At 51.1% G+C, this 26956-nt stretch overlaps 4 protein-coding genes across 14 annotated transcripts; 1 reads left to right on the forward strand and 3 right to left on the reverse strand.

The window, feature by feature from the left end:
- Positions 1 to 823: 823 nt before the first annotated feature.
- On the reverse strand, positions 824 to 4659 carry UBXN1 (UBX domain protein 1). The gene is made up of 10 exons (XM_077862022.1): positions 4508 to 4659; positions 4311 to 4398; positions 4120 to 4173; positions 3924 to 4030; positions 3771 to 3840; positions 3126 to 3317; positions 2980 to 3031; positions 2720 to 2833; positions 1131 to 1323; positions 824 to 964 (listed from the first exon to the last, which is right to left on the reverse strand). The coding sequence occupies exons 2-10, from the start codon at positions 4367 to 4369 to the stop codon at positions 915 to 917; spliced, it is 891 nt and encodes a 296-aa protein (XP_077718148.1). The 5' UTR covers positions 4370 to 4398; positions 4508 to 4659; the 3' UTR covers positions 824 to 914.
- Positions 4660 to 9104: 4445 nt separating this feature from the next.
- Positions 9105 to 11782, reverse strand: LRRN4CL (LRRN4 C-terminal like). Its single transcript, XM_077862026.1, has 2 exons — positions 11125 to 11782; positions 9105 to 10579 (listed from the first exon to the last, which is right to left on the reverse strand). Exon 2 carries the CDS (start codon positions 10571 to 10573, stop codon positions 9860 to 9862), a length of 714 nt encoding a protein of 237 aa, XP_077718152.1. The 5' UTR covers positions 10574 to 10579; positions 11125 to 11782; the 3' UTR covers positions 9105 to 9859.
- Positions 11783 to 11939: 157 nt separating this feature from the next.
- On the reverse strand, positions 11940 to 24799 carry BSCL2 (BSCL2 lipid droplet biogenesis associated, seipin). 11 transcript variants are annotated; one of them, XM_077862020.1, is made up of 12 exons: positions 24341 to 24799; positions 22312 to 22525; positions 20557 to 20873; positions 18775 to 18856; positions 14646 to 14811; positions 13528 to 13662; positions 13249 to 13346; positions 12982 to 13123; positions 12762 to 12828; positions 12511 to 12597; positions 12338 to 12418; positions 11940 to 12180 (listed from the first exon to the last, which is right to left on the reverse strand). In XM_077862020.1, exons 3-12 carry the CDS (start codon positions 20849 to 20851, stop codon positions 12038 to 12040), a joined length of 1296 nt encoding a protein of 431 aa, XP_077718146.1. In that variant the 5' UTR covers positions 20852 to 20873; positions 22312 to 22525; positions 24341 to 24799; the 3' UTR covers positions 11940 to 12037. The 11 variants fall into 11 exon arrangements, with proteins under 11 accessions (XP_077718146.1, XP_077718143.1, XP_077718142.1 ...); XM_077862017.1 differs by having other exon boundaries at positions 12511 to 12591; positions 14646 to 14789; positions 24341 to 24797; XM_077862016.1 differs by having other exon boundaries at positions 14646 to 14789; positions 22312 to 22443; positions 24341 to 24796.
- Positions 22702 to 24397, forward strand: GNG3 (G protein subunit gamma 3). The gene is made up of 3 exons (XM_077862029.1): positions 22702 to 23134; positions 23535 to 23634; positions 23901 to 24397. The coding sequence occupies exons 2-3, from the start codon at positions 23536 to 23538 to the stop codon at positions 24027 to 24029; spliced, it is 228 nt and encodes a 75-aa protein (XP_077718155.1). The 5' UTR covers positions 22702 to 23134; position 23535; the 3' UTR covers positions 24030 to 24397.
- Positions 24800 to 26956: the final 2157 nt, after the last annotated feature.

Genomic DNA, 26956 nt, shown 5'->3' on the forward strand with positions numbered 1-26956 from the left:
CAGGGCACCTGGGTGGCTCAGTGGTTGAGGGTCTGCCTTTGGCTCAGGTCCAGGGGTCCTGGTCAAGTCCTGCATCAGGCTCCCCACAAGGACCCTGATTCTCCCTCTACCTAGGTTTCTGTGTCTCTTATGAATAAATAAATAAAATCTTAAAAAAAAAAAATACCAGGCAGCCCGGGTGGCTCAGCAGTTTAGCGCCACCCTCAGCCCAGGGCCTGATCCTGGAGACCTGGGATTGAGTCTCACGTCAGGCTCCCTGCATGGAGCCTGCTTCTCCCTCTGCCTGTGTCTCGGCCTCTCTGTGTGTCTCTCATGAATAAATAAATAAAATCTTTAAAAAAAAAAAAAAAGAAAGAAATTACCCTTTTAGTAGCTAATATTTATTGGGAACTTACTAGGTGCTGGGCACTATGCTAATGCTCCCTATATCAGCATTATATAACACCTACAACAATCCAAATTAACAGATACTATCATACTTATTTTACTAAAGTAGCAAGTAGGCTGGCTTCCAAAAGTCAAGGCAGGCACAGGTGGAGGATGCCCCCCACCCCACTCCCAAAGTCAGAGCACATGAGTAAGGATTTCAGGCCTATGCACTGCCTTACCTATAGGAGCAAAAAGTGCTACCCATTGTACTCCCCCCATCCCTAACAATCTCCCCTCTCAACCTCCCAAGCAAGTAAAAAGACCCAGAGATTGGAATCAAGTTTGTTAGAAACTTGAGATTTTAAAAAATGAGGTCTATCCTAAATGCCTTCCCTTTGGCTTCTTCCTGTTTCAGTTTTGGCCCTCCCAGCCATTCAGGAAAGAGTCAGGCACATAGAGAACTCAGGGTCTATTTATTAGGAAGGAGATGTCAGTGCTTTATCAAAGATGAAGAGGTCAGAGAGAGATGGTGGGATAAAGGCCTCTCAGCTGGGACATTTCTTGGCCACAATAAGAACAGCAGAAGGCACAAGTCCTGAAGATGGAAGAAAATAGCTTTGACCACAAAGATCTCTGGCTTTTTGCCCCCCAAGATTTCTGGCCGCACACCGTCTCCACAAAGTCTTCTGGCATTCCTTCCTTTCTTGGGCATACCCTTCTCCCCCTCCCCCATGTCCTGTTTCTGTTCCCAAGTGTCATACCCAGCTCCTGCAGAGGCCGTTCCATGTCAGCCTCTGAGAAGGCCCGCCGGGGAAAGCCACTGAGCAACTGCACAGGGTCCTGGTCTCCCCCAGGCTCTTCTCCACGGTGGAGCTCCACATAGAGCCTCACAGCGGCCAGCTGTTCCCGTGCCCGGAACGTCTGGGTCAGTGAGGTCCCATCTGGCAGCCTGACCTGAAGGGCAAGTGAGAAATATAGTACAGGGGGTGTCAGAACTGAGTGAGGTACCCAAATAAGAGCTGCAAGGTTGGCTTCTGCTTCCTCTTCTTCCTCTTTGAGAACTGAGGTGGCTCAGCAGTTTAGCGCTGCCTTTGGGATGGAGTCTCGCATCGGGCTCTCCACAGGGAACCTGCTTCTCCCTCTGCCTGTGTCTCTGCCTCTCTCTCTCTGTCTCTCATGAATAAATAAGATCTTAAAAATCAATCAATCAATCAATCAATCACCCTGATGATGGGATCCCTGGGTGGCGCAGTGGTTTGGCGCCTGCCTTTGGCCCAGGGCGCGATCCTGGAGACCCGGGATCGAATCCCACATCAGGCTCCCGGTGCATGGAGCCTGCTTCTCCCTCTGCCTATGTCTCTGCCTCTCTCTCTCTCTCTCTGTGACTATCATAAATAAATTAAAAAAAAAAAAAAAATCACCCTGATGATGGGGATCCCTGGGTGGCTCAGCAGTTTAGCGCATGCCTTCGGCCCGGGGCGTGATCCTGGAGTCCTGGGATTGAGTCCCACATCAGGCTCCGTGCGTGAAGCCTGCTTCTCCCTCTGCCTTTGTCTCTGTCTCTTTCTCTCCCTCTCTCTCTCTGTCTCTCATAAATGAATAAAATCTAAATAAATAAATAAATAAAAACAGCCCGATGAACCACCACTTATTGTCTGCTTTACTAAGCATTGAAGAGAGGCTGCAACTCCCTCACGTTTTAACAAAGACAAGGAAAAAAAAAAAAAAACAACAAAAAAAAACAAAGACAAGGATAAGGGCAGCCCCGGTGGCACAGCGGTTTAGCACCACCTGCAGCCCAGGGTGTGATCCTGGAGACCTGGGATTGAGTCCCACATCAGGCTTCCTGCATGGAGCCTGCTTCTCCCTCTGCCTTTGTCTCTGCCTCTCTCTTCGCTCTCTCTGAATGAATAAATAAATAATAAAAAAAATTAAAAAAAACAAACAAAAAAAACAAAGACAAGGATAAGAACATACAAAAATATCTACATAAATATCACACCATGCAAACAGTGTGATAAGCCAAATGAAAACATGACCGGGATCCCTGGGTGGCGCAGCGGTTTAGTGCCTGCCTTTGGCCCAGGGCGCGATCCTGGAGACCCGGGATCGAATCCCACATCGGGCTCCCGGTGCATGGAGCCTGACTTCTCCCTCTGCCTGTGTCTCTGCCTCTCTCTCTCTCTCTGTGTGACTATCATAAATAAATAAAAATTAAAAAAAAAAAAATCTTTAAAACAAAAAAGGTAGAGCTTTGGCAAAGGGAACCAACTGAAAAAAAGCACTGAGCCAGGTGTTGTATAGGCCAATGAAGGAATCCCAGAAGCAAGACAGGAATTACAATCAATACCTGTATGCGACACTGGTCATACTCCCGCTTGGAGGGAGGCTCCTGGCTGGGAGAGGACGGAACCGGCCCTGGCTCTGTTGGTGGAGACGGCCGAGAGCCCACATTACCACCATACTGGAGGACAAAGAAAGCATTGATCAGGTCCCCACCCATTCTTACCAGGAACATCGAATGGCCATCTTTCCCTCTGAAGCTAGGAAAGGAGATTCTTTTACTAGCCCATGTACTTCATTACCCTCAATGTCTTCCCAGTCACCTACCTTCTTAGCTCTCTCTGCTTTGTCTCTTTCAATCTTTTCTCGGACTCTCTGTCTGGAATGCAGACAGGAAGAAAGTAGGACAGACGTTGACAAAGCAAACCTAGCTTCCCAGCTCATCTGTTAGCTACCATCCCCATCACCCAGACCTGGCTGCTAACTCTTCAGCCTTTTCCCTCCTCCGCTCCTCAGCAGCCCGGCGCATCTCATCTTCTTGCAGCCGCTGCCGAGCCGCTGACAACTCTTGCCCTTGTTTCCTGCGCTGCCGTTCCCGTTCCAAAGCCTCGCGCTCCTCTCTTTCTTCACGTTCCCGCTGCTTCTGGGCCACCAGCTCCAACATCCTGTGTTGCAGAAAAGAAAAAGCTCAAAAAAGAAATGGACACAGATCAAGAAGGTGAGTTTGCAACAGGGACTCAAAATGAAATACGGACACATGTGTCTGAGGAGAGATGAAAGAAACAAAAAGGAAACTACCAAAGAAGGACAAAGGGAAGGCGGAAAGTTCTAGGTTCTTTTTTTTTTTTTAATTTTTATTTATTTATGATAGTCACAGAGAGAGAGAGAGAGAGAGAGAGAGGCAGAGACACAGGCAGAGGGAGAAGCAGGCTCCATGCACCGGGAGCCCGACGTGGGATTTGATCCTGGGCCTCCAGGATCGCGCCCTGGGCCAAAGGCAGGCGCCAAACCGCTGCGCCACCCAGGGTCCCAGTTCTAGGTTCTTTGATCAAGACTTGTGTACTGTGCACAGGTGGAAGGTGACCCTCAGAAACGTGACACTGTTCCTTGCTATATACCTCTTGGTCTGTTCCTGCCTCTCCTCTTCACTCAAAACGGGTTTGCCTTCTCCGCCAGTAGAGCCAGTTCCTACAAACAAACAATCACTATTATTGCCCATTCATCCTCCTCGAACTCTCTTGAATAATCACACCGTGTCCCTCAGTCAGGACCTTCAGGGCCACTTTGTTCCGAGACGGTGGGTTCCCGTCCCAGGGCACGTCCAAGGGGCGTCGGCAGCGGCTCGTCTACATCTGGTTCATCTTCGTGCTCCATCAACCTGGCAGGGAAAGTCGGGAGGGAGGTTATCCCTGACGGTGCCTCTCCCGACAGTCCCCCAGTCCCCCGCCACCCGGTCTGAGCGCTCACCAGTCCATTGCAGCCTCGATGCCCTGGTTCCCTGTGAGGGCCAGAGCCTTCTCCCTGGGGGCAGAAACACCGTGAATAGCGCCCGCGAGCCATGGTGCTGGTCAGGCGGGGCGTGGAGCCTGAGGCCAGGCTGGGGGCAAGGCCAGACAGGTCCGCGATCCCCGCGGGCCAGGGTTCGGGGGCTCCCTTACGCGCGTCCCCTGGGGAAGCCCATCTCGATGAGACTCTCTAGAGCCGTCAGCTCCGCCATGGCGCCGCCACCGCCGCCTCCGCGCGGACCTGAGGCAGGGCGACAAGGAGGGCGTAGGGACACAGGGCTCAGGCGGGGTGCCCCGGCCCGCGCGCAGCCCCGCCCCCCGACGCCCCGGCCGGCCGCCCCCTCACTTACCCGGCTCTGGACCCTCAGCGGACACGGACGGGAAAAACGCCGAGGGGAAGCGGAAGTGCCCGGATCTGTTTGGGTCACGTGGCGACGGGCGTGGACTGGTGCCTCCGAGAGCCAAAAAGCACGGGCCTGGGGATCCCTGGGTGGCGCAGCGGTTTAGCGCCTGCCTTTGGCCCAGGGCGCGATCTGGAGACCCGGGATCGAGTCCCACATCGGGCTCCCGGTGCATGGAGCCTGCTTCTCCCTCTGCCTGTGTCTCTGCGCCTCTCTCTCTGTGACTATCATAAATGAAAAAAAAAAAATTTTAGAAAGCAGCTTCTCGCAGTTTTTAAGATTTTGTGTATTTATTCATAAGAGAGAGAGAAGAGGCAAAGACCTAGGTAGAAGGAACAGCAGGCCCTGCAGCATGCAGGGACCCCGTTGTGGGACTCGATCCTGAGACTCCAGGATCATGCCCTGGGCTGGAAGGTAGATGGTTAATTGCTGAGTGTCTCATTGTAAGTCAGGTCCAGCACACAACAGGCCTAGGCCAGCCGGGTCGAGCCAGTGGTCTTCTGTTATAATACCGGGTAACATGGAGAGCTTAAAAAAAGTAAACGAACCACTCCGTCCACCCTCGTCAAATAACTTTGAATCATAAAAAGTGCACCTTTTTGGGATCCCTGGGTGGCGCAGCGGTTTGGCGCCTGCCTTTGGCCCAGGGCGCGATCCTGGAGACCCGGGATCGAATCCCACGTCGGGCTCCCGGTGCATGGAGCCTGACTTCTCCCTCTGCCTGTGTCTCTGCCTCTCTCTCTCTCTCTCTGTGACTATCATAAGCAAATAAAAATTAAAAAAAAAAAAAAAAAAAAAAAAAAGCACGGGTCTGGCCGCGCTGCCTGGCCCAGGCGGGGGCGGGGATGGGCGGTGAGTCGGAGGGACGGACCCGGAGGCGACCCCACCTACACCCCGCGCCAGCTGGACGCCCGGCGGCGGTGGGGAAGACGAGTGGTGCGGCCCGAAGCCCACGGGCGGGTCTCCATGGAGTAACTGAGCGCAACCAATCGGAATGTTACTTGGCGGTGTTGCGGGGGAGCCAGAGCGACGTGCGCGCTCTTTGACCCGCTCATCCTCTCTGGGGAGTTGAGCCATCCTCCACCCCGCTGCCAAAGGCATCTTTGCAGAACACGATGATCTGATCCTGTCGTCACCTCCCTGCTTGAACGTTCTCCACGACACCCCAGTCACTGAGGACGAAATTTAAAAGCTAGTAGTCGGGTTTCCTCCGTTTTCGCTGTTGTTTGTTTAAAGCCCTCTCAGTGAAGTGAGAATGACAGTAAGCACTTGTCCTCGCCCAGTCGCTGGTTCATCCCCTACCTCTTGCTGTTAACTTTTGCATATTGCAAGCAGGCCCTGCTCTTCTAGGCCTTTGCACCTACCAGTCCCCCTGCTTGTGACATCCTGCCTCTTATGTGGGATTGGTTAATTCCCAATCCTGAGACTGGACCCCCCCCCCATTAGCTTTATTTTTTTAATAATATATATATATTTTAAGAGTTCTTTATTTATTCATGAGAGACACAGGCAGAAGGAGAAGCAGGCTCGAAGAGGGACTCGATCCCAGATCCCGGGATAACGACCTGAGCTGAAGGCAGGCGCCCAAACTCTGAGCCACCCAGGCATCTCCTACGGTTACTTTATAAGGAAATCTTGCTTTGACCACCCCCTTTCCACCTGCCACCTCCAATATTGACTCCGTTAAACATTTATCCCCGTACTGTGTGGTCCTTGATTACTTACCCTAATGCGCTAGAGACTTTTTTATGTGATTAATGCATATTTAATAATCACAACAATCTATGTGATTATACTATTATTAGTCACAGGAAACACATACAGAAAAAGGGGATGAATATACCTACGGTTACAAAGCTGGTAAGTAGCCAAGCCAGAATCCACACACCCATGCAGTGTGCATTCACTAAACCACTATGCTGTGTTGCCTCTCCATACTGGAGTGAAGAACTTCAGCTTTGAAGTTGGGCATCCTAACTCACCTCCTTACTGGTGTATCTTTAAACCATTTAGAATGTCAGAGTTCTCATTTACTTCCAGGTGATCCTGTCTCTTTGAAAGAATGTGAAGATGGGACGCCTGGGTGCCTCAGCCCTTGGGCAGCTGCCTTTGGCTCAGGGCGTGATCCTGGAGTCCTGGGATTGAATTCCTGCATCGGGCTCCCTACGGAGAGTCTGCTGCTCCCTCTGCCTGTGTCTCTGCCTCTCTCTGTGTCTCTCATGAATAAATAAAATCTCAAAAAACAAAAAGAAAAAAGAAAAAGAAAAAGAAAAAGAGGGCAGCCCAGGGATCCCTGGGTGGCGCAGCGGTTTGGCGCCTGCCTTTGGCTCAGGGCGCGATCCTGGAGACCCGGAATCGAATCCCACGTCGGGCTCCCGGTGCATGGAGCCTGCTTCTCCCTCTGCCTGTGTCTCTGCGCCTCTCTCTCTCTCTCTCTCTCTGTGACTATCATAAATAAATAAAAATTAAAAAAAAAAATTAAAAAAAAAAAAAAAAGAGGGCAGCCCAGATGGCTCAGTGGTTTAGCACGGCCTCCAGCCCAGGGTTTGATCCTGGAGACCCGGTATCGAGTCCCATGTCAGGCTCCCTGCTTGGAGCCAGCTTCTCCCTCTGCCTGTGTCTCTGCCTCTCTCTCTCCTCCGTCTCTCATGAATAAATAAAATCTTTTTTTTTTTTTTTTAGAAAGATTGTGAAGAGTAAATGAGAAGGCACACAGAGCAAGTCTTGAATAATGAGAAAGCAGGGCCCTCATTTGCAAATGAATACTGAGGAAAAGGGGGAAGCAAATAAAACAGGGACACAGTATTCACTATAATGTGGTCTTAGAATACGTGAATTTTTTTTTTAAGATTTATTTATTTATGAGAGAGAGAGAGAGAAGCAGAGACATAGGCAGAGGGAGAAGCAGGCTCCTTGCAGGAGCCTGATACAGGACTTGATCCCGGATCCCAGGATCACGACCTGAGCCCAAAACAGCTGCCCAACCACTGAGCCACCCAGGCATCCCATAATACACGTATTTTAAATTTATCTTGAGCTCTAATGGTTAAAAAATAAAATAATCAACTGTATAGTATTAAATACACAAACGTGAAGGATACACAAAGATACCCGTAGCAAACACTGAAGACAAATGTTCCAGTAAAGAGCGATGGCTTTGGTCCTTTAAGGAGCATCCTCCTAGGGAAAGTTGCACAGCCTTTAACATAACCAAGGAGGCTATGAATTACCAACGTGGAACACTGTCCATCATCTACTGTGAACAAAGAAAATAAGAGCATTGAGGGACACCTGGGTGGCTCAGCGGTTGAGCATCTGCCTTTGGCTCAGGACATGGTCCTGGGGTCCTGGGATCGAGTCTTACCTCAGGCTTCCTGCACGGAGCCTGCTTCTCTCTCTGCCTCTCTCTCTCTCTCTCTCTCTCATGAATAAATATATAAAATCTTAAAAAAATACATCAGCATTGAATAAAAATCTGGGGGAATTTTCCTTTGTATTCTCCAGCAGTACTTGAAATTCATATAACTGTCAATTCTGTTATTAAAAGTTATAAACCACAGCAAAAAAAAAAAAAAAAAAAGTTATAAGACCAGGGGCAGCCCAGGTGGCTCAGCAGTTTAGCTCCAACTTCAACTCAGGACGTGATCCTGGAGTCCTAAGATTGAATCCCATGTCAGGCTCCCTGCAGGGAGCCTGCTTCTCCCTCTGCCTGTGTCTGCCTCTCTCTGTGTGTCTCTCATGAATAAATAAATAAATAAATAAAAATAAATAAATAAATAAATAAAATCTTATTTTTTCATGAGAGACACAGGCAGAGACACAGGCAGAGGGAGAAGCAGGCTCCCTGCAAGGAGCCTGATGTGGGACTCGACCCCAGGTCCCCAGGATCACACCCTGAGCTGCAGGCGGCACTAAACCGCTGCGCCACCAGGGCTGCCCTAAAATTTTATTTTAAAAAAGTTATTTGGATCTGAATTTTAACTATTGCTGAATAAATAATCAATGCATAAAAAAAAAGTTATAAGACCAGCAAAAGTGAGGATTATACTCTCTAGCAACTCAGGCTTTTCTACATCCAGTTGGTTTATTTTTTATTTTTTAAAGGTTTTCTTTATTTATTTGGGGGGTAGGGGCAAAGGGAGAGAGACTGTCCAGCAGGCTTCACACCCAGCACAGAGCCCAAAGTGGGGCTCGCTCTCATGACCCTGCAATTATGACCTGAGCTGAAACCGAGTCTGACACTCAATTGAATGAGCCACCCAGGCACTCCTACATCCATTTTATTTTTTTAAAGATTTTATTAGAGAGAGAGGGGGCGGGCAGAGACACAGGCAGAGGGAGAAGCAGGTTCCATGCAGGGAGCCAAACATGGGACTCTATCCCAGGGCTCTAGGATCACGCCCTGGGCTGAAGGCGGCGCTAAACCACTAAGCCACCGGGGCTGCCCCATCCAGTTAATTTAATTATAAATTCAAAAGTATACACTTCTCTGAAAAATAGGTGTGTGGACAGGAAAATGAAAAGGATTATGAAAAATAAAAATATCTTCCTTTTATATTTCCTTTAATGTTGGTACAGTGGATATACAACAAACACAGATTTAGGGAAAGTGGGGGAAATCCTTGGATCTGGGAAATGCCTCAGAAAGCAGTTAGGCAGTCTGTGGTTCTCCAACCCATGTAATTTATCTCCACTTCAGACAGGTGGATTTGGACTCAGGTGTGCACATCCTCTAGATCTAAATAAAAGGTAAAAGAGGAAGTAGTCTTGCCCCAAACTCCTATCCTGCAGCAGCTTGTTCTCAAAAATCCCACCAAAGCCACCAAGGTGACAGGGCCCTTTGGAGGGTATATGGCAGGGATTGGGATCAGCTAACTACAGCCAACAGGCCTAATATAGCCAGGGCCTGATTTGTAGGGCCGATGAGCTAAGAATGTTTTTTACGTGTTTACATGATTACATGGCTATAGAAGTACCTACAAATCACCTTTGATTTTGTCCTCTGGAAATGCAAAGCCTACGTTGTTTACTATCTGGTCCTTTAAGTAAAAAATTGCAAGCTTCTCTGCTCCTTTCCAACCCTCAGTGTGGAGCAGAACGGAGAGTTTGGGGCCTGAGCAAGCTCTCAGGCTAAGCACTGAGACTCAGTTGTGGCCCAGGCACCTGGCCTTCTACTCTGCCCTCTGGGCTGTTCTGGGCTGTTCTGGGCAGCAGCGGCAACCGCCTCCTCCCAAGGAGTCCAGGCCGACCTCTCCTCTCCAAGCCCAGACTCAGCCAGGCCTAAGAGGCCCCCAGGTTGCTTCAGAGCCCTGCTGTTGGTAGGGAGGCTGCGCGGTGGGGGCAGCCCCAGCGCTCACGCAAGCAGAAGTGCCAAACCAGAGCAGAGCAAGTCAGCAGGACCAGAACTGTGCCCACCCCAACAGCTGTGTGGACCAGGGTCAGGGACCTGGGGGGCACGGCCAGCCTGCCACAGGGCCCGAAAGTAGGGCCACTCACCCCATCAAGGCCCTCCCCACCTGCCTCTGGCACGCTGCTTTCTCCAGCTCCATTTGCAGCCACCACGCAAACGACATAAGTGCCCCCAGGCTTCAGCCTCTTCAGTTCTGCTCTGCGGGCTGTAGAGTTGAGGGGGGGCCCCTTCTGGGGAGCCCCACTGCCTTCCCAAAGCAGCAGCCAGTACTGGTGGACCGGGGAGGAGGGGGCACACCAGTGCACCACGGCGCTGCCCGTCTCAGCCACCACGTGCACTTCTCCCAGGCGCGGAGGGTAAGGAGGCTGGGCAGGGCTGGAGAGCCCAGGGCACAGGCAGGCCCTGGGGGCGGCCCTCTGCAGCTCCTTGCATGGCACCTGCAGGTGGCGGCAACTGTCGTAGTCACAGAGGACAGCAGGCAGAGGCGGCCGTAGTGTCTCATCTTCCTCCTCCTCCTTAAAGTCTTGAGGGGTCAAGAGCTGTGATCTGGCCACTAAGGAGAAGGTGACAGCCAGGAGCCACAGAAGGCAGGGAGAGCCCAGCATTGGAGTCTGGAAGGGAAGGAGTTGGAGAAGTCGAGACCGCCCAGACCCCATGCCCTCTGCCCCCCTGCCCCCAACAAAACCAGGGAAGCACAGCTGGGGGCAAAGAAGAGGACAGGAAAGCAAAGAAAAGGACACAGACATGCTGATTTGTCAACCAACTTCTCAACGAGCTATGGACCTGCTGGTTGGTTTGGGGTGAAACAAAAGCAGGCTGACCTGAGAGATGGGTGCGCGATTGGCAATGGGTGAAGTACCAGAAACAGTTAATGAATAAACAAAGTGCTGGAGGGCAAAAAAAGAGGATTTACTCAGCCTGAGGAAGAAAGGTAGAATTATTCCCAGCTGCCACTCAAAGGACCGATCTCAGTAAAAACAATTATCAGTCAGAGACATACGGAAAAACCCAAAAGGAGACAGAAACGAGAAAGAAGAGATGGAACAGAAGGGGAAAACCTGCGGACCTGGACCGTTCCCCATCTACCACAGGAGCTCCAGTCCCTGCCGCCCCCCACCTGCCATCCCCTTCCCCTGGCCCCCAGTAGCCCCCTCACCAGCGGGGAGGTCTCCCAGCAGTGCAGATCTCAGGCCAGAGGGCTGTGGGTGAAAGGCTAGGGTGTCCCCAGGAGCACGGGCTACACGGGCAGGTTTTGTCTTCAATTGTTTTGGCTTGAAGCTTTTATACCCTTCCATGATGATGTCACCACCCAGCCCCCCTGCCCTGCACCCCCCGCCCTTTCCCGGTGAATGCCAAGAAGCCGGCTGGTCCCTTCAGAGAGCCTGAGTCACGGGGCTGGGGTGGGGGGAGCCACAGGCAGCTGCTGCATCTGGAGGCCAGGATGCCTGGGTTTGGAGAGGTGGGCGGAATGTGGAAAGCAGCCAGGAGCGGAGAATCACAGGGCTGAAGCTGTGTGTGTGTGTGTGGGGGGGGGGGGGTGAGGAGAGGAACAGGGCGAGGGCCACCTGGCTGCAGTTGGGGGTTGGAAAGTAGCTGTGACAGCATGGGGCCTGGGCTCCAAAATGTGGTTTCGGTAAAAATCATACCACATCCAGGGCAGTCATTTCCTCCCAATGGACAGAGAAAGGGTGGGGTACAGAGGCCAGAATGATGCAGCCCAGCTCTCCAGACCCGCCCTCCTCGATCCCCCTCTCCAGTCACGTGGAGGCAGTGGGCAAGAGAGGTTTTCTCTCCTTTGACTTCCTAGGCTTCTGAATGGAAACAGCTGTATAACAGGCCAGGTCTGGAGGCCTTCCCCACCGGCCGGCCCTCCAGCAAGACAACCTCTTCCACTGCTGGGTGGCGGGGAAGGTGCCAGGGCAATGCAGCGTTTTCACAAGGCCCTGAATCCATTTCAAGGAGTCAGGGAAGCAGTGGGCATGAAAATAGTTTATTGGGGGAGCCACAGGACGGGGGAAGAGTTGTCAAGTGAGAAAAGGCTGGAATGTGAGGACTCTGTCCTGTTCTCTTCAGGAACTGGAGCAGGTGGGGCGCTGTCGAAGACTGCCCACAGAGGGTTCAGAGCTGCCCAGAGTTTCTGGGGCAAGGGCATGGGTAGGAGCAGGCAGGTTGGCCTCCGTCAGCAAAGCTGCGTCTTCCCAGGAGCCTGAACCTGGGCCAGAGGAGGGAGAAACAAAATCCCAAATGGGACATTAAGTAACCAGGGGCTCTTCAACCCCCTCGGTCAATATAACCTCCTCCCCACCGACATGCCACCTCCACTCCACCAGACCCCCCATGCCGAGCACCCCTCACCGAGCGCCCCTCACCATCACTGGCCTCTGGCTCCAGCTCCTCCTCTCCATTCAAGGGCTGCGGATCTGGTTTCTCCTCCTCAGGGAGCTGACCCTCTGCAGCCACAGGGGGAATGCAGAGGTCAGGCTAAGAGGCTAAAGGGGACAACTGAAGACAGGGAGGGCAGGCGGGTGAGCTGTTACTGTACCTGCCCCTGGGGGATCTTCAGGGCTCTCACCGTCCTCTGTGATGTCTGACAGCTGTGTTGACTCCTCCTGGCCTTGGGGCTCTGTGCCTCCAAAGTGGGTAGAGGACAGGGTAGGGCTAAAGCAACTGCACGCAGGCAGCAGTGCCAAGCTCACCTCCTCCGGTCTGCCTATCCTCTGACCCTTAGCCCAGCTGTGAGGGCCTAAAGCTTCATCCTGGCTAACACAGGAGGCCCCCTCCCATCACGTTTACCTGGATGATGGGCTGAGATCCTTCGCTGTACTGGCTTCTGGGAACTGTCTCTTTTTCGGATGTTTACCTGCGAAGGGGATACTAGTGAGCAGTGAGGATGCCCCCCCACCCCCGCTGTGATCTGGACCTTTAACACCCGAGGAGCATCCCCATCATGCCCCAGCCCACTCCTTAGTCCAAGAAGGATGATGAAGGGGAGAAGAAGGAAGTCCTTTGTGACCTGCAAGGAGAAGCGGTGTCGGGGCCAGATGCCCCCCCACACCCACTGCATATAGCTGAAGAGCACAATGACACTCAGGAAGGTGAAGTTGCTGGCGACGCCTATGAAGGCGCAGGTCATCGGGAAGTTGTACAGCAGATACCTGAGGCAGGAAGAGGCAGTTACCGGAGAGCACTAGCCTTCTCACTTCCCAGAAGTCATTTCTAGGAAAATTCAAGTTAGTTTCACTTAAGGACAGCCCCCATACGAGCTGCAGTGGTTCCTCACCTAAGCCCGGTGAAATGGGCATGGATGCGGAGGTAGGCTCCGTACATCTGGATGCGCTTGCTGTGGATCTCAATAATCGCTCCAGTAGTTGGCACATACTGCAGAGGGCAGGGCACTGAGTGTCAGGCCACGATCCTGTTGCCGTCACTCTTCAAGCCCAATCTGAAGCCCACTTCCAGCATCTCCACTGCTGTTCCTGTTGACCGAGCCCAGAGGCTCCACAGGGAGAATTCTGGGCTCATGCGGACAGTGGTATCTAGTCTTCCTTCACCCCCTTACCGAGTTCTCCCTATATTCCGAGTAGAGCTCCACCTCCAGGAGCTGCTTCTGCTCTGCAAATCCAAACAGCAGGAGGCTGGAGAAGACCAGTGTGTCAAGCATCTGCAGCAGGTCTGAGCGGTAATGCAACATCACCTGCCAGGGCCAGGAAGGAGAGGCTGGGGACAGGTACCCCCAAATTTCCACAGCCCCACCCACCCTTCCACCGCTCCTGAGTAGTCTGTGAAGCCTGCTTCTTCCTCAGGCCCCATGCTCTCTCATTTTCACTTCCTACCACACTCCCCAACCCTTGGCCCAGTCATTCCAACTACCTGAGTAACATGCCCGCCCGCCCACGTCTTCATCCCCTTCTTCCTGAAACCTGCATAGGTGAAGTCCCACACAGTCTCTGATCTTTCCCCCAGGCAGTTCTACAATCCAAAATTGTCTCTAAGTTTCAGTGTACCACCTGAAACTTTTTTCTCCATATAGACACTCAGGGATTTGTTTCATAATGTAGCTCTGTTGACAATTCATGTAAGAATGGAGTCTCATATTTATTGAACACCCGCTATACACTAGTGAGCACTGTACCTTTTTTCATTGAATCCAAACTAGTCTGGCTACAGGACTACTACTATCACACTCAGTTGGTAATGCTGTGTAACCAAGGGGTGAAAGAAGCTGTCTCTCAGCTTGTGTGTTTCTGAGTGAGGAGGATTCCAGTGCAGATCTCTGGGGTCTAATGAAGCCCATTTTGGCTCCACTCTTCAGACTTTACCCTGAAGCTGGACAGGCAGCTATCAGGTATCTGGAGTGTCTGTCTGGCTTGGTGAACTGACTCATCTTCCCTATCTTTTTTTTTTTTTAAGATTTTATTTATTTATTCATGAGAGAGAGAGAGAGAGAGAGGGAGAGAGAGAAGCAGGCTCCACCCAAGGAGTCTGATGTGGAACTCGATCCCAGGTCTCCAGGATTCCGCCCTGGGCTGAAGACGGGCCAAACCACTGAGCCACCCAGGCATCACCCCCCTCTTCCCTATCCTGATGAGTCTGTGACCTCAGACCTAAAGCCCTACCCAGATGTTCTGACATCTGTTGTCACCCCCGTGCCCTCCCAGACAGGTCCTGAACACTTACAGAGCGTGAAGAAGTGGAGATGATGCGGCCGCCTCTGGTGTAGCATGAAATGGTGACTAAGAACATGCCCAAATCTTGATTCACAGGGGACTCTGGCAGCTCAAGCTCTAAGGTAACGCGGTACGGCTGTCCATACATCAGCACCTGCCCAAGGTAGCCCCCATCTCTTTTCAAAAAATACATAAAAAAAAAAAAAAAAAATTCCACCTCCTCCCACCTCCAAACGCTGCCACACACCCCCAGGCCAGCACAGGGGGCGGCGGGGTCTCTCATTCCCGGGAAGGTGCTGCCCCCTGGTGGCCGCCCTCCCACTTCTGAGATCACCACCCGTGACTTGGCTGAATCAGAGAAAGGCTGTGTCACATCTCTTTTTCCAAAAGTGAACCGTCATGTTGCCAACTGGGCCATCTGTGACTCAGGCCTCTGTCCCCGTGAGGCCATCCCCCTGGGCCCAGCCTGCCTTCGCTTACATTATTAATTAACCAAGTGCCAGAAGTGTACACCAACTCCCAAACCACCCCTCACAGTCAGGTCACTCCAGTTCAGCTTTCTGTCGCTCTGGGTTCCTTACCTCTTGTCTGTTGGTAGAACCCTGCGGCTCCTAGTGGGGAGGCTTCTTCACTGGCATTAACCTTGAAAGGTTACAGATTTGCCACCAGACACACTCCGGTTTTTCCTGACCATTACAATATTCTTCTAATCTCTTTATTCAATTATTTTTATCTGTAGCACGACATCCTCAGAGGCAAGAGTATAGCTTTTGTTTTTAAACAAAGAGAATGGATTTTTTTTTTTAAAAGCTGGCTTTCTAAAAGATGTTGTTTTTAAACAAAGATAATAGATTTTTTAAAAAGCCCATAGCGAACCACCTTGAAAATCCAGGTATGGCTGAGGGTGCTTTGAGCACTATCACTAGGGTAAAAGGTAGAAAAATCCTGTAAAAGTCTTTCTTTGTACAGATTCTTATCTTCAAAATGAATTATCTTTTTTTTTTTTTTCAAAATGAATTATCTGTTGAAAAAATGGATTCCATGAGATTCCTAGCCCATGGAAGAGGCCAGAAGAAGCCAGCTGCTTCACTGAATTCTCTGAAACATTTTTACAGGCAGGGGGAAGGGGAGAAGAGGGAGAGAGATCTTAAGTAGGCTCCACACCCAACTCAGATCTTTGGTGCTCGATCTCACACAACCCTTCTCAGGGTCATGACCGGGGCTGAAATCAAAAGTCGAATGCTTAACTGAGTCACCCAGGCACCCCTGAAACATTTTAATAGGTAGTTCTCTAGGTGGGTTGAAGCGAAATGGGTAGTGACTGCTAGCTAATGGGTAGGAGTTTCTTTTTTGGGGTGAAAATGTTCTACCATTAATTGGGGTGCTGGTTGCTTAACTCTGTGAGTACACTAAAAATGACTGAACTATACACTTATTTATTAATTAAAAAGATTTTATTTATTCATGAGAGACAGAGAGAGAGGAAGAGAAACAGAGGGAGAAGCAGACTCCCTCAGGGAGTCAATCCCGGATACCCGGACCACGCCCCAAGCGGACGGCAGACACGCAACCAGGCGTCCCTGAACTATACATGTTAAATGGGTGAATTGTACGGTACGTGAGTTTTATCTCAATAAAGCTGTTTAATTATGTTTTTAAACTAGTAATTCTGTCTAAACCAACATCTCCAATGGGAGCCACCAAATCAAATATCAGAATCTTGTGAATGACTCCAAGCCTTTGTTCACATCTGATGGGCATTCTCCTTCTGTTCCCACATCCCCACAATATTCACCCTTCCTTACAGGGTCGGTCCATTTTGAGCCCCACCATCCCCATAGTCTCACACTGATGCATCAAATTCTCCACAAATTCTTCTGAAATGCAGAATCTGCACCTTATGCCTTGCTACTTCATGCAGTATATAGATTTCTATCAAACCTGTAAGCTCCTGGAAAGCAGGGCCACATTTTCTACTTCTACCAAAGTGTTACACAGAAAATAGACACATTATGCTTTCTATTTCTTCATCCCTTCCTTTATATTCGCTGTAAATGGACAAAAGGATCAACCTGCTTTAATTATCAGGGACTACCCTGATTGGAGTCTCTGATATTGGATTTCCCCTCACCATTCATCTTTCCCTTCCTTCCTTATCCAGCAGCCTCACACCCAATTGCAGGCTACCTGAATCACCACTAGGATCTCCACAACAGGGGCAGCCAGGTGGCTCAGTGGTTTAGCGCCACTTTCAGTCCAGGGCCTGATCCTGGAGACCCGGTATCGAATCCCACTCGGGCTCCCTGCATGGAGCCTGCTTCTCCCTCTGCCTGTGTCTCTGCCTCTCTCTCTCTCTCTCTGTGTGTGTCTCTCATGAATAAATAAATACAATCTTTAAAAAAAAAAAAAAAGGATCTCCACAACAGGCAGCCACACAACTGTATGCACCATTTCAGGTGCATATATACTGTGGCTTTGTTTCTAATTCCCTCTCAATATAGTCTATTTATTACTATTTTTAGCCACAAAAGTACATTATTGAATCAATGTTTTCATAGACTTTTTTTAAAGAAATCAAATTCTTTTTTTTTTAATTTTTATTTATTTATGATAGTCACAGAGAGACAGAGAGAGGCAGAGACATAGGCAGAGGGAGAAGCAGGCTCCATGCACTGGGAACCCAACGTGGGATTTGATCCCGGGTCTCCAGGATCGCGCCCTGGGCCAAAGGCAGGTGCTAAACCGCTGCGCCACCCAGGGATCCCTTCATAGAAGATTCTGTAATAAATCTCCAAATTCCTTTCCTGAGTAGCCAGACTAAAATGATAAATCTCGGGCAGCCCGGGTGGCGCAGCGGTTTAGCACCTGCCTTCAGCCCAGGGCATGATCCTGGAGACCCGGGATCCAGTCCCGCGTCAGGCTCCCTGCATGGAGCCTGCTTCTCCCTCTGCCTGTGTCTCTGCCTCTCTCTCTCTCTCTGTGTCTCTATGAATAAATAAATAAAATCTTTAAATATATATATATATATATGATCAATCTCGGGGAGCCTGGGTGGCTCATTCGGTTGAGTGTCCCAACTCCTCATTTTGGTTCAGGTCATGAGATCGAGCCTTAAGTTGGATTCTGAGCTGGGCATGGAACCTGCTTAAGATTCTCGCTCTAAAAAAAAAAAGATTCTTGCTCTCTCTCTGCTCCCCCACAGAAAGAAAGAAAGAAAGAAAGAAAGAGAGAAAGAAAGCGAAATGATAAATCTCTGCCTTACAATATCCAACCTTCCACATCACTATGTCCATTTGGGACCTACTCATTGGACCTGAGAAGTCTTCTTGACAGTGTATGGCTACCTGCTGAGCAACTGAAAGAGGTCACAGAATACACATAGCAAGCTATTTGTACTGCCAAACAAGGCCAGTCTAAATACCAATCCCAGATGCTACAACTTACACTCCTCCCTTCAGAGTGATCATTTATGTCTACCCTGTGTCAGTGGACCATTTAAAAAAAAAAACACTTTCCGGATGATTGAAAAATTCTTATTTAGTTTGATGGCTGATTACTATAAATTATGCTAACAACTCAACAAACTCTGGTGAGCAAAAGTGATGTTGATGCTCCAATGGTCCTTTTGAAGCAAGAAGGGATCCTCCCTCTTCTCAAAGCCTCCACCAATTTGCCTACTATAAACAGATGCACTCCCATTCTGCATTTCCCAGGGTTTCCGGGTTTGCTGAAGTCCTACTGCCATCCGGTCCATCCCCTGGCACAGTAACCTCTGTAATGTCAAGTCACACATATTTGTCAAGAGTTTCATAATTTCACATACGGGCTTTCAAAACTCTTGGGTAGATTCCATCCTAGTCCAATGAAATAGCTGACTATTTAATTTAGGTTCACAGAGGTCTAAAGCACATCTCATCTAGCAGATATGGCCTGTCGGAAATAATCTAAGAAGGGTATTGCTAACATTTGCAGCAGGAAAGAATAATCTACATGGTTCAGACTTTTTGTTTAACCTCTCTTTCCTTGCAAGCTTTCCTTAGTCTCTATTACTCAATCCCTGCTCGCCAAGTCTTTCTCAATCCCTATGATTTCAAGTCTTCAAAGCTCTAATGAAACCTCTCTGTAGCTCCCATACTCACCCGATCACGTCCACCCTTAGCCAGCGAGACATTGGCAACAGGGAAGGAGCAGAGTAAGGAGGTGGATGAATCACAGTCAGTCCTAAATGAGAATGGGGATGATACTCCACTAAGTTATAGAGTCTGCCTTACCTGTCCGTACACCTCCTTGGCCCCCTAGGGCTCCCTCTTGTCCCCCATCCCTTCTTCCAGAACAGGTACCCTTCTCTCTGTCAGAGAGAGATGGAAAAGAAATGCAGCCAAGAGATCCAAGACACCTGAATGATTCTTTCATTCTCTTTCCTACTACTTCAGCTTATTTCCTCTCGTTAGAGCAGAATTCCTTACACAGGACTCGATGGATACTCAGTTGAATAGTCTCAGACTTAAGTGTTTCTAAAGACTCACTTGGGGAGCTTGGTAGAAATGTAGATTCCTGGGGGCACCTGGTCGGCTCAGTTAAGTGTCTGACTCTTGACTTCACCTCGGGTTATGATCTCAGGGTCCTTGGATCAAGCTCTGTGCTGGGCTCCCCACTGGGTGTGGAGAGAAATTGGGGTTCTCTCCCTCCTTCTGCCCCCCAATCTGCTCCAAGCTCCCTCTCCCTCTCTCAGGAAAAAAAAAGAAAGAAAGAAAAGAAAGAAAAAGAAAAGAAAGAAAAGAAAGAAAGAAAGAAAGAAAAGAAAGAAAGAAAAGAAAGAGGAAAGAAAGAAGAAAGAGGAAGGAAAGAGGAAGGAAAGGGGAAGGAAAGGAAAGGAAAGGAAAGGAAAGGAAAGGAAAGGAAAGGAAAGGAAAGAAAAAAGGCAGATTCCTGGGTCCTATCCCCAAATTCTGATTCAGTAGTTCTGGTCTTGTGCCTAGTTTGAGAAAATTCCTCCCAAGGAATCCATAGATGGTTTTTAAGAGGCTCACAAACCTCAACTTGTAAGCAAAATTACACATGGGCATGCATATATATTTGTGTGTGTGTGTGAATATATATATATCTGTATAATTTTTTTTTTAACATGAAGCTTGAATTCACGACCCTGGGATCAAGAGTCAGAGTCACATGCCCTACCAACTGAACCAGACAGGTGCCCCCATGCATACACGTTTTTATAACAAAAGGGTCAAAGTTTTCATGACATCGTGCCTCCTAAATGTTTAAGCAGCTCTGATCAGGGACTCAAGACGGGGGAAAAAATAAATGACTTTGGACCACTGATAACAATATCCCCATCAGCATCTCTCGATTGGTCCTACTGTCACTGTTAAGACAAGGGGAGAGAATTTGACAAGGTCTGTAAAATCAGAAGGAACTGAAGCCCCAGGTAAAATGCAGGACTCTGGGACTTTATGTACTGTCACTTTGTGTTTCCATAATCTCTACTGTACAGGATTATCAGGAATGGGAGAAAGTGTACAAGGCAACTTGCTGCTTTCCTAATACCTTCTCTACTGAAGGCCAGGTTAGTTCTGAGACAACCCAAGGGATCTGTTCGGTTTAAACGTCTACAGTGGCCCTGAGAGGTATGACCCAACCCAAACAGAACTGATCCTCATAGTGACAGTTTAAAAGGGGGATTTTCTTCTCCTTCTCCTTTAACAGATTTCAGTAACCAGAGGCAGAACTAGGATCTTAGAGCCCCACCAACCCAGAGCTTCCTTGGCCTTGGGCGGTGAAAAGTAAGAAGCCCTATAAACACACTGGGCTCAAGTTTTCTCCTCTGTAATCTAGGGGGTTGGACTGAATAAGCTCTAAGGGCCCTAACAGCAATTCTCTCAAAGAATTCCTCGACATTGGTAGAAGACCCCTCTCACCTGTAGTAGAAATGCACGGGGCTGAGGTGGCTGACTGTAGGCATGTAGGAATAGTAGAAGGAGCCATAGAGGAAGACAGACACCCAGAGCAGGAGGAGGATGGTACAGAAGAGCACCCCAAACTGTAGCAGCAGCTTGCGGGCACGACCTGCCAAGATGTGGCCCACCTCCTGGGCCCACAGTAAGGCAGGTACTGGTGGGTCATTGACCATGGCAGGGAGTGCAGAGTGTCTGGCCCCAGGTTCAGGCCTTGAGTTCCTAGCTGCTCTGCCGCCTGGACGCCACGCCTGGCCATGGGGTGAAGCAGCTGGCGGTTCCTGGAAAAAGACAGAGAAGGGGGGGGGGGAAATGGGCTTTTCTCCTAGGGGAGGTGGGGACAGAGAGGACAAGCCTACTGGACTGGGTTTGAGGAACCAGAGATAACAGAACAGTCTTTGTTTCGGGTGGCCTCTCCCCAGGTGATTGTGTTCCTCTAGCAAACATCACTTCCCTTTCCCTTCCCTCTGTCTTAGTTCCCAGTGCCAAAGTCGGCTGAACTTGTCTGTTGGACACGTGATTCTGGGACAGGCCACCTTGATCTCGCAGCAAAGCATCCCACTCGGGGGATGAGCACCTTAGGAGGCCGCGGAGTCCGCACCGCGAGGTGGTGCCCCGAGGGCACGCGGGACTTGCCTGGGGTCGTGCGGCCGCACTCAGAGACACCCCTCCCGAGTGATCTCCTCGCCGCCCAGAGCCCCCACCGGCCGCGCCAACAGCGCTGGCCGCTCGCCGGCCGCCGCCCATCCGCACTCACCAGTACGCAGGCAGCGGGAGCAACGGCAAAGGCACTTCCGCCTCCCGTGAAGCCCCGCCCCTTCCGCCGGCCGCCCCGGGGGCGCGGGGCGGGGGGCGGGGCCACTCCCGGGGCGGGGCCTGTCGGGCCGCGGGCTTCCCTCCTCCGCCAGGCGCGTGCGGTCTCTCCCCGCGGCCCGGTTCGCAGACCCCAGGGGACAGGCGAGGCCAAGACGTGACCCAGGGTGTGCTGTGAGTCAGCAGCATCCCCCTGGGCGCGCCCTCGAGGCCGCAATCCCCGCCCTCGGCCCACACCTTCACCCGCCAAGGGGAAGGGGGCGGGTATCCAGCTGGCGCTGATTTTTATCGCCCACAGCCCCTGGGACCTGTAGGCGTCCAAGGCAGGGCCCCTATCACAAGAGTGACAGCATTTCAGCTCCGTGTTTTGTCTCCAGCGCTTAGGATGTGATCCACCACCTCTGACCCTAACTGGACTCTCCCTCAGAATCCCCGCAGCGCGTTATGGACACTAGACCTTGGCAGAGGGTACCTTCTATTGTGTATATGACTCTTCATGCCATATAAGAGCCCTCAGGGCGTCAGGTTAACATTATGTACATCTTTGCATTTCAACAGCACCAAGCACAACGCTGCATGCCTGAGGGGTAATCTCTCAAACCGATACCCACCCTCCAAAACCCACCCAAAGGGGATCCCTAGGTGGCGCAGCGGTTTAGCGCCTGTCTTTGGCCCAGGGCGCGATCCTGGAGACCCAGGATCGAATCCCACATCGGGCTCCCGGTGCATGGAGCCTGCTTCTCCCTCTGCCTGTGTCTCTGCCTCTCTCTCTCTCTCTCTCTGTGACTATCATAAATAAATAAAAAGTTTTTAAAAAAAAAAAAAAAAAAAAAAACAAAACCCACCCAAGGAAGCCCATCTGTTTCAACGCCCAGTGACTTTCCCCGAAACCACAGTGCCCCCTACCTCTTCTTTGTCCGATTCTTTGATCTGGTATCTGCACGGCTCTTTTCCCCCAGCTTCTCCTCCTCCTTGTTCTTTAGGCATCTTCCCGATGCACCTTGTTGCCCCTTGATCTTCCACTCGAGCCACTTGTGGCTAGAACACGAAGTGCTTGGTGATCTAGAAGCTGATACCTGTAACTCATCACATTTTCCTAGATACAGAGAATGGAGGGTCCCTGGGAAAGAAAAGAAGATTCAGGTACTACATGCTATGTCAGAGGAGGGAGGAGGGAAAAGGGGGGCGACTGCCCAGCTGATGTCAGATTTTCAAATGAGCAGAGTCCCCCGCAGCCAGTACAGACTCCACTGCAGGCGATGTCACAGGTCCAGACCACCCCATTTAAGGGGGGAGTCAGCCTGGCCTTCAACTACTTCCAGCTCCTTCAGCTCCTTCCTAGCCCAGACTCAGAATGCCTGCAATGGGGGAAGGGCAGCTAGTGAGACAGTTCACAGTAGGGGGTGTGTGCAGGGGCCGCAGTCAGCAGCCAGGCTCCCCCACTGGCCAGGCAGTTGGTATGTTCCAGGATCTGAGCAGCTTCTTCTAGCATCCTTCATCCTTCAGGTACCAGCGTCTGGGCAGTGCTTGAGCTGCAGGAACTGGGCCCAGCCCTCAACAGAACTCTGACCTGACCTCCCCAGTGGACTTCTCTGTATTAGCTCCTTCTGCTGCAGCAGCAAATACTTTCAACTGCAACTCCCTGCAGGTGGGGCACCCACCCATCTCGGGGCAGGCTTTGTGCACCCCACTGACTACTCCCCAGGGCTACCACTGCCGGTGCCTGCAGGTGAGTAGGGAGTATCCTGTTTTTCTCCCCCTGGGTCTCAAGGAGGCAGGTGGGGGTCATGTGTCTTCATCAGGGTGGGGCTCTTTCTGGTTGAGGCTTTCAGGGCTGGGAACACACAAGGCTGGAAAGGCTGAAAAGCCTTAAATCATTATGTCTAATGATCTGTGGGCCCAGGCCGTGTGTGAGTATGGAGGGCATTTCATCCCACTCTCTCCATTTCCTTAGCCCAGGAAGACAGGGATGGGAAAGGCCACTGGAAGATGAAGATAAGAGGAACAAAATATTGGGGCAGCCTTGTAAAGATTGATGAAAAATGAACATGGAGGGGGGTCTTCAGATGAGATTATGCAGCTCCTCACCTCCCACATCATACTCTGAGCTATTCCTTTCTTTTCTCTAGGATGAAAGGGGAGACCCCCGTGAACAGCACTATGAGTATTGGGCAAGCCCGCAAGATGGTGGAACAGCTTAAGATTGAAGCCAGCTTGTGCCGGATAAAGGTGGGCGGATCCTGGGTCCCCTCAGTTGGCCCAGTTGTGCTCTAGGTCCCCAAATCTCAGGTTAAGAGACGATTTCTTTCCTTGAGTCCCTGCGATCAGGGGAGGAGTCTCTGGCTCTGTGGGACAGTCCCTCTGAGGGGGATGAGGGAAGAGAATACTGTCCTAAGAAGCCCTAGAGATGGCAAAAAGATAACCCATTTGGGGAGGCAGGCTGCAGGCCCTCTCAGGGGATCTGGCTAACAACTCCCCTCCTGGCTGTGCCCCAGGTGTCCAAGGCAGCAGCCGACTTGATGACTTACTGTGATGCCCACGCCTGCGAGGATCCCCTCATCACCCCGGTGCCCACTTCGGAGAACCCCTTCCGGGAGAAGAAGTTCTTCTGTGCCCTCCTCTGAGTTGCCCTGTCCCTCCACACAAGCTCCTCACCTGTCCCTCTCCTGGGCCCTCCCTTAGGTTAGTAACTGTCGTGAGTCCCTGAGGGTCCCCGCATCCCACCCCTAGCCCTGTCCGACCCTGTGAGGTTGTCCGAAGCACAAGGCTCTCCATCACCGATCTGTCGACCCCGAGAACCCCCTGACCCAGGGACCCCTTAGTTCTATCCCCAGAAGGGCCGCCAGACTCTGCCAGCGTCCTGCCTGCAGGCTTCTCTGTGACCCGCTCAGACAATGGAGAGAGGCGCGGGCCGGGTGCTGGCTCCCAGTCTCACCTGGAGCTATGAGAAGGGTAAAGCCATTTGAAGAATAAAGGTATCCAGAGTCTCAGACGACAGCTCCTGTGGTAGCCTTCTTGGGGAGAGGATCATCAGTCTGTGGATCTGGGAATGTGTGCGGCAGGTGAAAGACTTGCCATTCCCCGGGAAAAGGGCGGTCAAACCAGGCTAGACATCGCCTAGGATGGGAGATCGCCGGGACTGGGGAGACGGCGGGCGCGAGAGAGCCTCAAGTGGGAGAATTAAGTCACGACACCCAGAAGCTGCGGAGAGCAGTCACACACCCACACGCACACGCGCGCGCGAGAGCACTGAACACAAGTGAAAATGAAAACAGACCGAACAGGATGGATTTAGGGAGGGCAGTCGCAGACCGCAGGAACTCAGGAACCCAGGGGAGGAGCTCGGCTCTGGTTCCTGCGAAGGGGCCGGTTTTACTTCTAAGATGGCAGCGCCCACAGCGTGCCCCTTTCCAAGATGGCCGCCGCCATAGGACGCGCGCCAATATGGCAGCCGCGCGTCACTGGGTTTCACCGTACAGGGCGTCCCAGCTAGCCCCATACGTAAAATGGCGGCCCCAGGCAGCCAGAGTCAGTGCGGTCCCATCTGTGCTCATCTGGTCTCAAAATGGCTGCCCCTGCCCTCGCCAACTTGATGCCCATTCCTATGCGGCCCAGAGTCAGGAAGCCGACGTCCCCCCGGATCCAGGTGAAGGCACACGGGTGGCCATGAGCAAAGCTCACGGGACAAGGGGACCCTGGCAAGCACCCCGTAGCAGGCGCTGGTCGCGGGTATCTTGCGAGGAAATCTAGGTTCTGGAGCTTGCCAAGCTTAGAGGTGTAAACCCAAGTGTGCGGCCAGTGCCCGGCGCCATTCCTTGTCTATTCCTGATCTCCCTAGGAGCTGGGTAAGCCCGAAGTTGTTTCAGTTTGGGTTTCCTTGTAGGGCTTGCCGTGCTCCTTCTCCCTCAGGCCTATTCTGTCACATCCGCCAGAAGCAACGTTCCCGCCCCCAGTGTGCCGACCAGCCTTCGTCGTGGTCCCAGCTTGCCGTCTGGCCACCAGCCAGAATCAGGGCTTAATGTCTCACGAGCGCCTCCCAGACCCAAACTTGGCGAGGTTTAGAAGCCCGGGATGCTTTTCTAGAAGTCTTTTCCTTCCAAGGGTGAACATAAGGAGGTGGGACCAGGGCCAAGGCAGGGAAGGTAACAGCCCCAGGGTGTCTGCTCCTCATGCATTCGCAACATCTCCCAAATTCAGGGATCCATCTTTTCCAGGAGAAGCCTAGGCTGGCTCCTGTCTTGTGCCACCCTGCAGTAATAGGAGGGTGGCCTGTATTAGGGATCGCCATCGCCCCAGCTTCCCCACATCTTCGCACAGGAAGACGGCAAGGGGAGAGGAATGCAGAGAGGAAACCAGAGCAATAAAGGGCATCCTACCAGGAATTAAATTTACACTCACTCCACAGGCCCAGGGGCACCCAATGAAATTGCGGCACTTTCAGGAACAGCAGCTTTGCAGCTGTTGATGGAGTTCTGAACCCTAACAGGTCCTGGAGATCATCTAATTAATTACCTCATCCTGGAGATGAAGAAGTAGGGAAAAGTAATCTGGTTGCCCTCCTGAAGTGGGGCCCTACCTCCATTCTGTTCAGGAGTCCCCATCAATTCCTTCTTGGTGTTTTATGAAAAGTCTTGAAAGGTTCAAGTCTGTTCTGTTTTATTCTTTTAAAGTTTGGTTTATTTATTCGGGGGGGGGGGCGGGGAGCAGAGGGAGGGAAAGAATCCCAAGCACACTCCCAGCTGGGTGCAGGGGAGGGGAAGAGGTGGGGGGGATGGGGTCAGGGAGGGCTCCATTTCATTGGGAGATTAGGACCTGAACCCAAATCCAGAGTCAGTAGCTCCACTGACTGAGCCACCCAGGCCCTCCAAGGATCAAGTCTGTTTTAATCTCTGCATCCTGAAAGTTTCTGGCACATAGCTGGCACTCAGATATTTAATGAATGACTATCTACATAGGCTTAAATAGCAAGCAATGCAGAGCAGACCCTAAGGACCTCTCTTTTTCTACTGCATCACAGTGTTGGGCAAATTCAAGAGAGTAAGTGAAAATTTCCACATCAGCTTAGACTTGGTAAAAAGCCAGAAGTGCTCAATAAATGTAATCTTGATAGTAGTTCTTTGTTTTTTAAACCTCTGTTCAATTTTTCTGCACAATTTTCATATTCATCATATTGGAGGTAAATGGCTACAGCCCTCGTTGGGGGAAAAGGGGGTTTAAGAGGTTACCAGAGACCAGGCATTAACTATAAATAACCATTAAAAATGATTAGTGAGCGCAGCCCGGGTGTGGCTCAGCTGTTTGGAGCTGCCTTCAACCCAGGGCATGATCCTGGAGACCTGGGATCGGGTCCCACGTCGGGCTCTCTTCATGGAGCCTGCTTCTCCCTCTGCCTGTGTCTCTGCCTCCTCTCTCTCTCTCATGAATAAATAAAATCTTAAAAAAAAAAAATTAATGAACTCTAACACTGAGTAACTTTAAATATCCTAGAGAATGGGGCAAACTCTGAAATCAAGGATATGGTCTTCAGGTATACAAAGCTGTAAGCCCCTGG

This window comes from Canis aureus, chromosome 21, assembly GCF_053574225.1.
Source record: "Canis aureus isolate CA01 chromosome 21, VMU_Caureus_v.1.0, whole genome shotgun sequence".
Taxonomy (NCBI): Eukaryota; Metazoa; Chordata; class Mammalia; order Carnivora; family Canidae; genus Canis; species Canis aureus.